Below are 14,801 nucleotides of genomic sequence, written 5' to 3'. Positions count from 1 at the left end.
GAGTGTGCTCTTGTACGTAACAGATGTTTATTTAAATGACTAAAAAGATCTATCTTGACTGAATATGATCTTTTATATTGTAACAGAAAGACCAGGTGAGTTATAACATTTGTTTGAGTTTTGGACTTGTAGAGATTGGTGATGTTTTACATAATCTCACGAACATTTTAACTGGTGGGAGACATTTGAAGTCTTTCATTTACATTACAAAACTTTGTGTACTATTTTTATATTAGAGTCCATTACAGACAGTGGTTGTTTCCCTTAATTTGTATTTTGCTATTTAAGCCAAAAATGTGAAATGTCTTTATCCAAGGCTCCATGTTGAAGACCATACTTTGACTTATAATGGCTTACTTTTTTAAATTATGACTTGAATGGAGAGTTGTCTAATTGGCACTCATTCCACATCTTTTTATATCTATTGATGTTTGTGCTTCTCAATTTTCTAATTATTGTCTTAGTTAGATAATTGTTTCATTAGCGATCATGCTATTTAGTCATTTTGTATGTATTCAGTTTTTTTTATTAGAAAATATGCTATTAACAGGTAAACCGAAATTATTAATTGCTCTGAAAAAATTTCAAATTAATATGTCAATTGATATTTATTTTTCTGCTTATTTTTTACTTCAGTACTACGTAAATACATTTTGATTTTGTCTTCTCCACCTTCCAAAAGTTTTTTTCCATCTTAAAATCTTTCCCTTAACAGTTTATCTCTCTGTAAATCAATCATCATTAATAGCACGTGAGTTGTCTGAAAGCACTGAATTGCTCCATAGTTTTCCACCGTTTTAATTTGTCCATTTGATAACATGAATTACTTTTATCATACCTTTATCGCTTTCATTGAAAATAAAATTTGCTGAATGAAAATAATATGTCAATTTGTCCGATACTCTCACAAGTATTCCAGACATCATCGTTACAAATTTCACCAGGATTAATTAAAGTGTTGCACAATTTGTATGAAACACAAACAACTTGCTGATCAAAGTCTTACCCATTTTTTTATCTGGAAAATTTAAAATTTACAGCTTAACTTATCACTTGACAACTGCTCACAACAAATATTCATGAAATTTCAGTCAAATGAAGGTTGTTTACTTTCTATCATCAATTAATATATGACAATTATTTTGTAAAGCTTTTTTTTTTTTTATAAAAGTCTGGAAAACCTGCACCACAATGTGGCATTAAAAATAAACTATTATGTAATAGATGTATTTACTCTTGTATGCAATCTTGTCCGCCATTACGTAAAATCACACAGGTTCCTGTAAACTTTGACATCATAATTTAAAACATTTGATGTCAAAATTAAAAAGTTATTGTTGCTTGACATGGAAAAGTGATTCAGAGTAGAGCTAAGGTCATTTAGAGGCTAAATACAGCTAAATACAAAAAGTATAAATACGTTTATATAGCAACAAAGAAGGGAAAAAATGAATCTAAAAAAATAGGTCTTATATTTCTAGGAAAAATATAATCAAATGAATATCATCACTTGGTGTCCTTCGTTCGTCATAGTCCCTTAACTGTTACAAAAATTTTCTCTGAAACTGCTAGGGCTATTAAACAAAACTTGGCCACAATCATCATTTGGGTATCTAGTTTAAAAAATGTGTCTACAATGACCCCTCCAACCAACCAAGATGGCTTATATTCTAAAGAAAAGTGTTAAATAGTCCAAATTATGTTTGTACTTAATATTCATGTACTCATTAAGTTGTCTTTAAACAAAATATATATATTTATACAATTGTTTACTTTCTGTTTCAGAAACTAATCCTTCATCAGTTAAACCATTGGCACTATACAGCCAGGATGTGAAAGGCTTACTAGGTGGAGAGGTTGAACTACAATGCGTCTTCTCTGGATAGTAAGTATGGATAGAGTTATAATTTGTGTGGCTTTTCTGTGTGCACTATATAAATTCTCCATTTATGGGCTTTATTTTTATAGGACCGCACAAATTTTTGCTGTCGTATATTGGTATCATGTCGTCGTCGTTGACTTCGTGGTCAGCGTTGTCCGAAGACGAATGGTTTCCAGATAATAACTTTAGTATAAGTCAATAGAAATCAATAAAATTTTAACACAATGTTTATAACCACAAAAGGAAGCATTTTTGAAGTTTCGAGACAATAACTTATGTTTAACTGTATGGATCTCTCTGACATTGTACCACAAGGTTCCATATAATAAAGGGAAGCCTTGGTGTCAGTTATATTGGGGTTAACATCCCTGAACATTTAGGAACAAGGGGCAAAAAAAAGGGCCAAAAAGAAGCATTTTTCTAGTTTACAGACAATAACTTGTGTTCAAGTGTAGGGATCTCTTTGAAATTATACTACAAGATTTCTCACAACAAAGGAAAGGCTGCAAGTTTGTTATCAAAACTCCTCTGAAACCTCACAACAGAATTTCATGAAATCTTTTAGATCATATTTAGGACATAATATGTAGATGTGCATATTGACAGGAAATTATGATTCAATTTTGTTTTCTTACAGTTATTTTTTTTTGTGTTTTTTTTCTTCAAATTCATAACAATTTTTTATAAGCTTAAGGTGGTACCTAAAACTACAGGGAGACAACTCTGTAAACTCAGCTAGACGTTTTAATCATGTTGTATTGTTAAGGAAATATTAGCTTCTCAATGATCGAAATTAGTGTTTGTCAAACTGCTATGTATCCAACCAATTTTTTCTGAGAAAGTGATTTGTTCATTTGTTTTGAAATTTTTATATTTTTTTCAAAGGATCAAAGTTAATATTTTGTTAAAATTTTATGAAAATTAAACGAGCCAAATTAAGGTGTTGGGTACCATTAAAATTTTTCTGAATTTTCAATACTTCCTTATTTACATATGTTTATTGATATATTTCAGTCCATTACCAGATATTGAGTGGTATTCACCAGAAAATGTCCTCATAAAACCGAGTTTCAAGTATAGTTATAGGATCCCGGATGTTAAGAGAAACCTTATAATTAAACAGTTAAGTGCTGATGATGAGGGAACATACATTTGTAAAGCAATCAACATAATAAGTACTGCTCAAGCCAACGTATATCTCAACGTTACTTGTAAGTATTCTGTACAGATGTAGTTCCATTGCAATTGATACATTTTTGTTTTGGCATACTGTTTATAACAGGTTATTTTTATACCCCTGCTCTAAAAAAAAGTGGTGGTATACTGTTTTAACTCTGTCCATTAAATATTTTTCATCGCATCTTTCTCAGGAACTAAAACATAAGGATTTCCGAAAGGTCCAGGTATGATAAGTGGCGCCCCCGACTGGAATAAGTTTATATATAGATCATTGATATCCTTTGTATCTAAACTAAACAAAGCAATGATTCGTTTGTGTTCCGATGAAAGGAAGGTTGATCAGTGAACAAGATTAAGTTTTGGTGGTTAAGTCCATAATAGATACTTTAAACATTAGGGCTAGTATATTTGTTATATGGAAGAATGGTAAGATGTACATCGTCTGCCTGGCATGGTACATATGACCTTGACCTTATTTTCATGGTACATTGGTCAGTGTTAAGTTTTCATGGTAAAGTCTGTTTCTTAGAAACTATAAGTAATAGGGCAACTGTATTTAGTGTATTGAATGATTGTAAGGTGTACATGTATTTCTTTATTGGTTTATATGACCATGACCTTATTTTCTTGGATCATGTTAAGTTAATGTGATAGTTGTAGTAAAGCTTTATATTTAGGACTATCAACATGAAATCAATGATAAGTAAAGAAGGTGAGACATTTCAGCGTTTGCACTCTTGTTTTTAATGAAAGTGAATTGGGAAATGATTATTTGCTTTTAACAGCCAGTATGGTTTAATTCAGTCAAAGTAAGCTAAGAAACAATGATGATGAACTATTCACTTGCAAGTAAATAATTTGACCATATTGAATCAGTATTCATGTGACATTTAGTTCAACCTCTAACCAGAGATGGATTATGCATGAATTATGAATTATGCCTTTTTCAGTTCTAAAAGAGGAAAGAATGTCAACATTGAAAGTGAAACAATGGATAATTATGTGACTGATAGATCCACAAAAACTTACAGATAATATCGATGATTAATATATATTTTTAACCGATAATATGAAATTAAACAAACCTTGAAAAATACAATTGCATGAGTTTGCTATCTATTTATATCTATATTTATGTTTATATCACTTATATGACTGTCTGCAGTCTTTGGAGGTCAACTCTACAGTTAATTATATGTTGTTTATACTGAAATTCAAACTAACCGATGATACATATTATCAAGCCCATGTTTTTTTAGACTTTTTATAATTTGGATATACATTTTTATGCTGTATGATTATCAAATATGAGAATTTTAGTCAAATTGGTGAATATGAATTTGACAGCCAATGCCCCTTCAAATGAACCATTTAAATTTAAGCCTTGTTAATAGTCCTCTACCAATGAAGTTGAAGGGGACTTTAGGTTTGCACTATGTCCGTCTGTCTGTCTATCTGTCCATCCGTCAGTCTTGCAAATCAGTTTCCCACTTTTTTTCTTGCTTGAAGATATATATATTATATATGGTATATTTTTTTGTAATGACAAATAAAGATCAATCTCAAATTTTGTTCTGGTTGAATCATTTTGTGCAGAGTTATGGTCCTTTGACTTAGAAAATATACTTAAATAATCAGTTTTCCACACTTGTTTTTGTCATGCCTGAATAGATTGACTTGATATTTGTTACATATACAGTTTACACCAAGTTATAGATCAAGTTAGAATTTTGTTCCAAAACAATGAATATTTAACTGGTGGGGGACTATGTATGCCATGCAATACTCACAGAATGCTTGTTTTTTCTGTTTTGAACAATGATTATAAATGAACTGTGAATTATTCATGTGTCGTAAATTTTATGGTGAAGATTTATTTCTTGTGTCTGAATAGCAAAAAATTAACACACATTTAAATTACTTTAATGAGCGTTTGTTACAGAGCAAAACAAAAACTGTTTCAGTGCTTTAAAAATTATTTTTATTATTTTATTATTTTTCCTCATTAATACTAGCTCCTGCAAAATCATAGTTTTTTAAAGCTATCTCTCCTACTTAGTTCAGGGTTGAATAAGACATTTTCCATTAAGGTTGTACCTAACACTACAGGGAGATAACTCTGTAAAAATTAGCTAAACGTTTTGATCGCATTGTTTTGATGAGAAACTTTTCTGATAAAGTGATTGGTTCAAATTATTTGAAATATTTATATTTTTGCCAAAGGGTCAAAGTAAACATTTTGTCAAAATTTTATGAAAATTAAACAAGCCAAATTGATATTAGTCAAGGTGTTGGGTAACCACCTTAAACAGTTGAAAACAATTCTGCAGTCAAATTATTATTTTCATTGTCTCCTCACTAAAGCATCAGAGTGTATTTGTGTAATATTATGATGAGGACTTTTATTATTTTAACAATAGCCAAACCTAGATTTCCAGAAGGTCAGATATTTGAGTCTCAAGTTGTCCCACGGGGAGACAATGCCGTGTTCAGATGTAATATGGAATCCATGAGATATGAGAAACGGCCATCAATGCCAATTTGGAGAAGGAATGGCGTAGTATTGAACCCTAGTCAAAGTAAGTTGTTAGTCTTCAAGATATAGGCATATAGATTATCAGCATTTCTACTTAGTTATGATTTCAAAATCATTCAGTACCTAAAAATAAGTAGCCATGTCTTTTTTGAACTTATATATTGATGCCGTTGCCTAGATAGAACTAAAGGATTGAGGGCACAGCTGTTTTAAACTGAGGGTTAACACGACTTCTTGTCTGAAAGGAAACTACATGATTCATTTTTTTTTATAGAAAATTAAAATATATGGTAAAATTAAATTATGTGTATTTTCTGGAGTTGTTGGACTGTATTATTTGGTTGTACTTAATATGATATTTGTCTGTGAAAAATATTTTATTTTTCCTCCAGAAAAGGACTATAAGATAATAGGAGAGTTGTGCCCCTCAATTTTTGGAAAGCTACAACACTTTGATGAGTACTAATTATTTTACGAAACCTGAATTTCTTTCTATTTTGCAATTCTGATTTAATATGTTTTGGGTGTAGCATAAAATTTGATGGCCACCACTAATTGAACATATTTCATCTAAAAATAATAATAATTTGTATTTATAGTTTGATCTTTGATCTTTGTAGTTGGCAGCAGTTCTTCACAGAAGTATCATTTAAGTGATGATGGAACAATTCTCACCATAAAAGATGTACAGAACCCAGGTGACTCGTGTAATATAATGTGTCAAACTTCAAACGTTATAATTGATGTAAATGGTGATGATGCTGAAGCTACAAGTTATGCTGATGCGTTTTTGAGGGTTATAGGTAAGGATAACAATATATACAGTGTAACCTGCCTAATCAGACACCTGAGTATTCAGACCCCGTGCTTTTATTCACATTTGTTTCTGGTCCTCGAGGGTGTTGGATAACACAGGTTACACTGTTTAAGGGATTTTCTCATTGTGTTGAGGCCTTGATCTAATTTATCAGTCAGGTTGTTGTCTTTTTGACACATTCCTCATTTCCATTCTTAATTTTACTGTAAATTCAGAGATGATTGAGTCATTATTATTGCAGTTTTTTTTCAAGAATAGATCAAAGGGGGTCTCATTGGGGGGTTCCGATCCCGGATCCCGCTTACTGTTTTGTTAGATTCCCATATCCCGCTTACTGTTTTGTTAGATTCCCGTATCCCGCTTACACTATGTACATAAGCAATTCTCATTTTTTTGTCATTTCCCGGGTCCCACAAGACCTCATTTCCCGTTTCCACGACACAATAATTTGACTTTCCCGTGTCCCGCTTACAAAAAATCGGCAATCCCGCGTCACGCTTAGACCCCAATGAGACCCACATCAAAATGCAACAAGATTTCTGTATACGACTCCAGGGTAATATGTATTTATATATCAGAATGCTTGTTCTACTTATTGTAATAGGAAACCCTATTGCATTATTGTGAATTATAGAAACATTGCAATAATTTTTGAATTTATGGTAAACTTTTCACTTGTTTACAGTAAATTAAAAATGATGCATGCTTCAAAATAGTAATCAGTTTTATGAAAAAAAAACATGTAGCATATATATTTTATGTTTTAATGATAGAAATAACAGATTGTATCAAATTTTTTGGATTTATTATTTTTATTATTTTTTGGGATTCCATTTCTTATAGATTTCATGGGTGCAGGTATTTAAATAGTGAACAAAATTGTTAATACAAATTTTTTATATGCTTGTATGCAGAGTTTGGCAAAAAAATATCCACTTAAAGGCAATTTTTTTTAAATCGAAGAAATTTGTCACCAATTAACAGAAGTAAAAGTGAAATAAGAAATAATTCTTTCTTGTCATGCTCTATGCTCAATTTAACATTGGTAGGCATTATATTTGTCGATATTTTACACTGAGCGTTTTAAGTTATTTAAGTTAAGTTTATTAGAAGATGAAATTGCTAAGTGAATAGAAATTTTTAACTGTTCATGATTTTCTTTGGTTTTTCAGATCCCATTACAGTACAACTTCTTACACAAGCTCAACTTGAGATAGATGCACCTGAGCCATTTAGTATGGCATTCAGTGCTACCACCGATCCATCTGTACCAAAACTTATCTATAAATGGTCTCTTTTGGGAGCCGATAATTTGACGTATTATGATCACAACACACTGATGAGTAAGCCGTTTGTAAGCTTTAATATAGACATGAACAATCTGACCATCGATCCAGCAAAGGTTAACATGGACAATGATGATGACAAGGTCAGAGCAGTCATCGGAACATACCGTGTCAACATTTCACATACACATGACTGGGAAATGAGAAGCTTTGAAATTACGAGTAACATTAAACCTGCAACCAGTAAGTTTTATTTATTAATAAACAAGGTCCCCTACCTTGACCTATACTGGCTTACTTTAGCAAAATATGACTTGGATGGAAGGTTGCTTCATATATGTACATGTGCAATGAAGGAAACAAGATTTAACCTTTAATAAAATTGAGAATGGAAATGGGGAATGTGTCAAAGAGACAACAACCCGACCAATTAAAAAACAACAGCAGAGGGTCACCAACAGGTCTTCAATGTAGCGATATAATAATTTGATCATGGATTGAATCATTCAAATTAGAAATATTGTATGTTTTCCTAAATTTAGAAAAAAAAATGTGATACAATATGACAGAAAAAGCAAGTTCTCTAAATTTAATTATTCAATGTGTTTATCCTCTCTAGTAGGTGACAAAAACACTGTATATTCATTGATATGTTTCTATCCCTAATATTTAGAATGTAATTTTATGTTTTATTATTTCATACATTGTTTTCATATCATTATATGTTTAATTTGACACTCGATTGACAATTGTATTGACAGACTAATTGAATCTGTCCATTATTTTCTTGCCTGTAATAATTGCATCATTGCATGTTGATGTATAGGACACAGTTTGAGGTAAGCTTCTATCAAATGAACATCAAAATATTTGAAATGTGATTTCAAGTTTTAATTTATTTATGTGTGCTTATTACAATGTATTACATTGCAATATAAGATCTTAATATTTCGTTAACCTATGAGTGTTTCTTAGTAAAAATGTTTCATTTGGAATATAAAAAAATAAATCTAGAAATCTTAAAAACTATATACTATAAGAAAATTCAACTTTTAAATAATTGTTTGTTTACAGGAACCCCTTTGTAACTTATTTGATTTACCTTTTTTTCTATTTATAGAAGTCCCCTTTGTTGTTTTAACACTATTTTTTTGTTTTCAGAAGCCCCTATTATAAGCTCTGCTGGTTTTGACCTGTGGATTATTGGAGTTATTTTAGGAGTAATAGTTCTACTGATTGTCGTCTTCTTTATCATCTGCACCTTGTACCGAAACAGAGGAGGAGAATATCCAGGTCAGTAAAGGAGTTACTTCCCTTTTTAGACCTCTCCACTGCATGAGGGTTATAAATGCTGTTTCTAAATGTTATTGTTCAACCATGCTCCTTTAGTGATGGTTCATTGACTGAATATTTGCATGACTTACATGTTATGGTAATTTCCACACTTGCATTATCAAAATTACGAAAAGGCTAGACATATATCTGTGATAACAGTATATGTATTTCCATATATGTGTTTATTTCTAGTGGTCATATTTATAATTTTGTATGTTTCTTTTTAGTTGATAAGAAGGAAGTTGCAGCTGGACACGATCCAGCTCAAGAATTAAAGGACAGTGGCTTTGCAGATTTATCTAGGGCGTAAGTTGTTTTATTTCTATTTGAGATACTTTTTTTTTTTTACATCCATGGCGATCTGACTACATCTGAATTTTTTTTATGAGGTTCACAAATTTTCTTCTGTACAATTTAGGTTCAATTGAGTATGATATTAATGTTCAAAAACAGGATAATTGAATATCTTCTGATTTATATTTCATTGAAGAAATGTCTAAAAAAAACCATCTGTAACAGTAAATTGAAATTCAGAAATTATTGCTTTGTTTTATTATAAAAAATTGAAAGATTCTGAAATGTGTACAGATCTGTTCTTGTTAAGGGACGACATCAAAAGTTCAATGAAGGATAAAAAACTTAATTCAAATAGTTTTTTCACTGACCCCCCTACCCCCAAATTAACTTAATTTGGGAAAAATTGATTGACCCATATGGATATATGCAAAAATCAATGTCGGATAACCAAATCTTGCAGCAGTTCAACCCCCCACCCCCAAACTATTTGAATTAAGTTTTTTATCTTATATTGATCTTTTGATGTCCTTATATTGATCTTTTGATGTCGTCCCTAAGTTACAAACATTACAGTAACTATTGGGGGCATTGATGGCTGTGTGGTCTTTAGTTCAACTACTCTATCACTAGCTTGTCAACATTGAAGTTGTGAGTTACAAAACCATATGTGGTAAGTGCATTCCACTCCAATTCTTATTGACGGATTGTCAGTTTTCCTACAGTTGTTCTCTCCATGCACTCTGGCTTGTTCCACCTGAAACAAAAGTCTATCATGAAATATCCTATAGTGCTAATGGTGATGTTAAACACCTTATAATCAATCAATCAAACATTACAGTAATTGTTTTATTTTTTAATACAGGGACGGAGAAAAGACTCCCTTTGATAAAGTATCGTTATCAGATGATGTGAAACCCTTGGAAAGTGACGAAGACAGTATGATGGGAGATTATGATGATGATGCTGATATGACCAAATTTAACGAAGATGGGTCATTTATTGGAATATACATGGACAAAAAAGGTCAAGATCAGACTCCTGTACATCAAACTCAGTCAACTGTCTAAATATATATATGTGTATAGATACTAGATAAAATGTTCTAAAATCAAAGTGCTCACAGTACTGTAAGAACTGGTTCTAATGTAAAAGTACTTGCAATTCTGTATTTAAAGATTTTGAAATGAAAGTTCGTGCAGTACTATTGGAATAGGTTCTGAATTTAATAAAAGTACTGGAAGTGCTATTAGAGTAAAACTAACAGTATAATACTTCTTTCAGTTAAAATTATTCAAAATTTATACATAAACCTTTGCAGGTATTTAGTGATATTTAATGCAATAATTTCATATTTTAGAGGACTATGATCTCATTATATTTCATCATCATTTCATTTTCATTTCCATTTTAATTTTGACAAATATGTGCCATATGATAGTTAATCTTGTATATACATTTAAATTTATATAAAGTAAATTTGAAAAAAGTAATAATGAATAGTGTGTCATCATAGGGGTTAGCAATACAAATTATGATTGATAAATTTTCATTTCATTTTAATAAATGTCAATTGTATTATATGATTTATAAAATTCATTTATGACAAGATTGAATGTCATGTTCAAAGTTTATATTTTGAAATTCTAAATAACCTTTTTGACATTCTTAAGAAATTTGTTTCATTGGTGGAGGATTACCCCTTTGTTAGGTCTCTTAAAAATTCTACTCTTATGTATTCAGGGTTGTAAAAACTCTTTTTAATGTAAATCCAAGGACAATCAACAAGAAGTAATGAACACCTTCCTGTACAATTAAATAATTTGGTGTTGTCTCCCTTTATTGTTTATCCATTTGTACATATCTTATTTTGGAATCCAGGGAAGAATATTTTGTCTCATTATTCTGGGTGGTGGAAAGTTTCACATATAATAGTCCAACACTTTCGAATTAAATGGCAAAGGGAATTTAACTGGAAAAATTATTTTCAAGGTGTAAATACTTGGACTTTTAAAAGCTGGTGTTTACCATCTGTCTAGAAATTTATATCGAAACATTTTATTTGAATTTTCTATAAAAGTTAAGATTTCTATGATGTTCATTTTTATCTGATTTAAAAGTATAATGTTTTATATTTACAGATTTTCATCACTTAAGTTTGTCATTTTTTATTTAATTCTTTTCTTTTTTTGAATATTTGATTAATATAAAGCCACATAAAACCTTTGAAAATTCTAATAAGAAGATAGCAAATAAGAAATCATAAAAACATGAATTCTACATTACATCCATTATGTAATTATTTCTCATATCTTTATGAGAGGTACGATTTCAATAATTTCATTATTTTGACCTACAATTTGGCTATTTGTAATCATGTGACATTATAGGAATCATTATTTAATATCCATTCTACTTACAACCACAAATTTATTAAGTGTTATTCACAATTTTCTAAGACACAAATGATATTGACCAATTATCATAGGTCAAAACTTCAAAATCCTATATCTCCCACTACTTTATTTTTATATTTAAGTTTTGAAGTTTTTAGTTTGTTTATAACAAGACCATTGATATATTATACAAATCTCCTACTTTGTTTGAAGTTTAAGCTTTGCACTTTTATTTTTAGTTTACAAGGTGACTATTGATATATTATACAAATCTCCCACTTTATTTGAAGTTTAAGTTTTGCACTTATTATTTTTTATTTATAATGAGACCATTGATATATTATATAGGGTTACTCCATGGTTAAAATTCTTGGGACTGGAAGTTGAGATGCTGCAGACAACGGCGAGATGATGAAAGAATTTTGGTAAAAAACCGAGAGCTTTGTAACAAACCATGTAATCTTTTACTAATCTGTCATCTCCATACCACTTTCCAAAAGCAATACCAGGTACCTGTGTGTTTTCTCCTTCATGTCTGCCCTGTGTATATTGTATTGCACACAAAAGTAAATTAAACCAAAATCAAATTTCCTTTTCAAATTAATTTCATTTGGCACTTCATTCTTGCATCAAAAATATTTTCAAGGAAATTTGAAATCTTAAAAGTCTGTGATTTGATTAATTACATTTTCTTTTTCAAATTAAGTTCATTTGACCCTTCATTCCTGCATCAAAAATCATTGTAAGGAAATAGTGTTAAACATCTGTCATTTGTTTTTCTTTTCATGAAATATTGAATTATGGTTGTCATTCTTGCTGTGTGCTGCATACCAAATTCATCTAATACAGTTTTACGTTTCATTAATTGCTTCTTATTAAGCTACTGAAATGAATGACAGTAAATACAAGCATAAAGAGAGTTTTCCCCTGCACATTACCTGGTTTGTTGAAAATCTTCACTGTAGCTTAAAATGGCTGAAATATCGTAGTAATGTAAAAGTGATTACACATTTAGACAGTTTTGCTAATCAGGAAAGTTTGAGTACGATGCTAGTTTTATAGATTAAATAAATGGATATTGAATTAAAATGGAGCTTTATTTTAATTTGTCAGTTGTTTAAAGACCACAGGATTGGAAATATAATTTGCCTATGTGAAAACACAAGAGTATTGACGAAAGTGACCATTGCCTGTTGCATTGTGAGTGAAATTGCACAAAAATGAATACCATTTTTTTTTCAAAAGTTTACACACTCTGCTAAATAGATTTGACTTAACCACAATGCATCAGGCAATATGTCATCTTAATCAAATGAAACACTGACAATTAGAATAGCTCCAACATTACAGGTGATAGGCTTAGTGTATAAATGTTATGAATTTGCAGCATCTCTGCTTTGCATGACCCCACATGGTGCTTACTAATTATACAGTAAAGAAGAGCCATTCTAATAATAATTATAAGGATCTTTAATGTGTGTTTTGTCATATGATTATAAGGATCTTTAATGTGTCTGTTTTGTCATTTTTATTGATTTCATAAGGCAATAGGTATAACAAGGCCTCATTTTGATCCCTACATTTTGAAAAATAAAATTCTTTCAATATAACCAAAAATCTCAGAAGTAAATAATTATTTGAAATTTGTCTTGGCCTTCAAACATGTTTTGAGCAAGAACTACTTTTAATTCAGAAGTTTTTGTGTAGATTTATAATGGCCGTTATTGAACAGTGATCAAAACAGTGAGATTAGTTATTGAGATTGAGAGAATGAGGCAAACAAATGATGCTAACAAAATTTAAATGCTAATTTCCATTTTTACAAAACTAATGCCGTCACAATGTTTTTTTTTGCAATTATAAAAACTGCCACAAACATTTCTGAATTAACAGTTCTTACCTTTATTAGATCCATACATATTTATATATGATCTTTATCTTTTTACACTATTCATGCAGTTTCAGTGATGATTTAAATGGCTCTTATCATACCTAATCCTATATAGATGTGGAGATTTAAATGGCTCTTATCATACCTAATCCTATATAGATGTTGAGATGATTTAAATGGCTCTTATCATACCTAATCCTATATAGATGTGGAGATTTAAATGGCTCTTATCATACCTAATCCTATATAGATGTTGAGATGATTTAAATGGCTCTTATCATACCTAATCCTATATAGATGTGGAGATTTAAATGGCTCTTATCATACCTAATCCTATATAGATGTTGAGATGATTTAAATGGCTCTTATCATACCTAATCCTATATAGATGTGGAGATTTAAATGGCTCTTATCATACCTAATCCTATATAGATGTGGAGATTTAAATGGCTCTTATCATACCTAATCCTATATAGATGTGGAGATTTAAATGGCTCTTATCATACCTAATCCTATATAGATGTTCAGGGATGATTTAAATGGCTCTTATCATACCTAATCCTATATAGATGTTCAGGGATTTAAATGGCTCTTATCATACCTAATCCTATATAGATGTTCAGGGATGATTTAAATGGCTCTTATCATACCTAATCCTATATAGATGTGGAGATTTGAATGTTACCATAATAACAATGAGATATGATGTTGATTTCATAATACATAACAAGGGAATTAACTCTATAGAAGTTATAGGAATGCCTTATAAGCATTTCTAATCATATGTATATTTTAATGGCATGGTAATAATAAAGTATCTTAATTCATTAACGTTGAGGAAAATAATATTGGATATATTGTAAGAATTATAATTGCTAAGCAATGAGAAAGTTTTAATTTGATTCAGTTGAATTGTAATTTATCTCCAAATGAAAAAGATAGAAACTATAAGAATGTCATTTACCTTCTAGTGATAAGGCTATTGAATGTCTCTTATATGTAGTAATTCATGTAATTTTAAGCGACAGTTCTGTTGGAAAAATTCTTTTATATGTATTCACATATCAAATTTAATGGCGATTATTTTATAAATAAACATTTATTTAGAAGCATTCCATATCTTGACATGTACTATCTGTTTAATATCTGCTCAAGTCTCAGACTTTATAGTCATACATGTTTTCG

General features: G+C 30.3%; 1 protein-coding gene and 1 long non-coding RNA gene across 7 annotated transcripts in view; one reads left to right on the top strand and one right to left on the bottom strand.

Moving 5' to 3' along the window:
• The window catches only part of LOC143053822 (neuroglian-like), a 38,973-nt gene extending 24,851 nt beyond the window's left edge, over positions 1-14,122 (top strand). For all 6 annotated transcript variants that reach the window (XM_076226613.1, XM_076226615.1, XM_076226617.1 and 3 more), the window contains exons 7-15: positions 1,786-1,885; positions 2,897-3,093; positions 5,482-5,640; positions 6,218-6,400; positions 7,587-7,943; positions 8,862-8,993; positions 9,263-9,341; positions 10,195-10,355; positions 12,074-14,122. In XM_076226613.1, coding sequence (XP_076082728.1) covers positions 1,786-1,885; positions 2,897-3,093; positions 5,482-5,640; positions 6,218-6,400; positions 7,587-7,943; positions 8,862-8,993; positions 9,263-9,341; positions 10,195-10,355; positions 12,074-12,090 — 1,385 coding nt within the window. In that variant the 3' untranslated portion in view covers positions 12,091-14,122. The remainder of the gene's footprint in view (positions 1-1,785; positions 1,886-2,896; positions 3,094-5,481; positions 5,641-6,217; positions 6,401-7,586; positions 7,944-8,861; positions 8,994-9,262; positions 9,342-10,194; positions 10,356-12,073) is intronic.
• LOC143053823 (uncharacterized) lies at positions 13,320-14,419 on the bottom strand. Its single transcript, XR_012971465.1, has 2 exons — positions 14,267-14,419; positions 13,320-13,717 (listed from the first exon to the last, which is right to left on the bottom strand). It is a non-coding gene; the product is annotated as an uncharacterized LOC143053823 (long non-coding RNA).
• Between the last annotated feature and the right edge of the window lie 382 nt (positions 14,420-14,801).

The sequence above is a fragment of the Mytilus galloprovincialis genome, chromosome 12 (genome assembly GCF_965363235.1).
Source record: "Mytilus galloprovincialis chromosome 12, xbMytGall1.hap1.1, whole genome shotgun sequence".
In the NCBI taxonomy this organism is placed as follows: Eukaryota; Metazoa; Mollusca; class Bivalvia; order Mytilida; family Mytilidae; genus Mytilus; species Mytilus galloprovincialis.
This window is presented reverse-complemented; position numbering and strand designations above follow the sequence as displayed.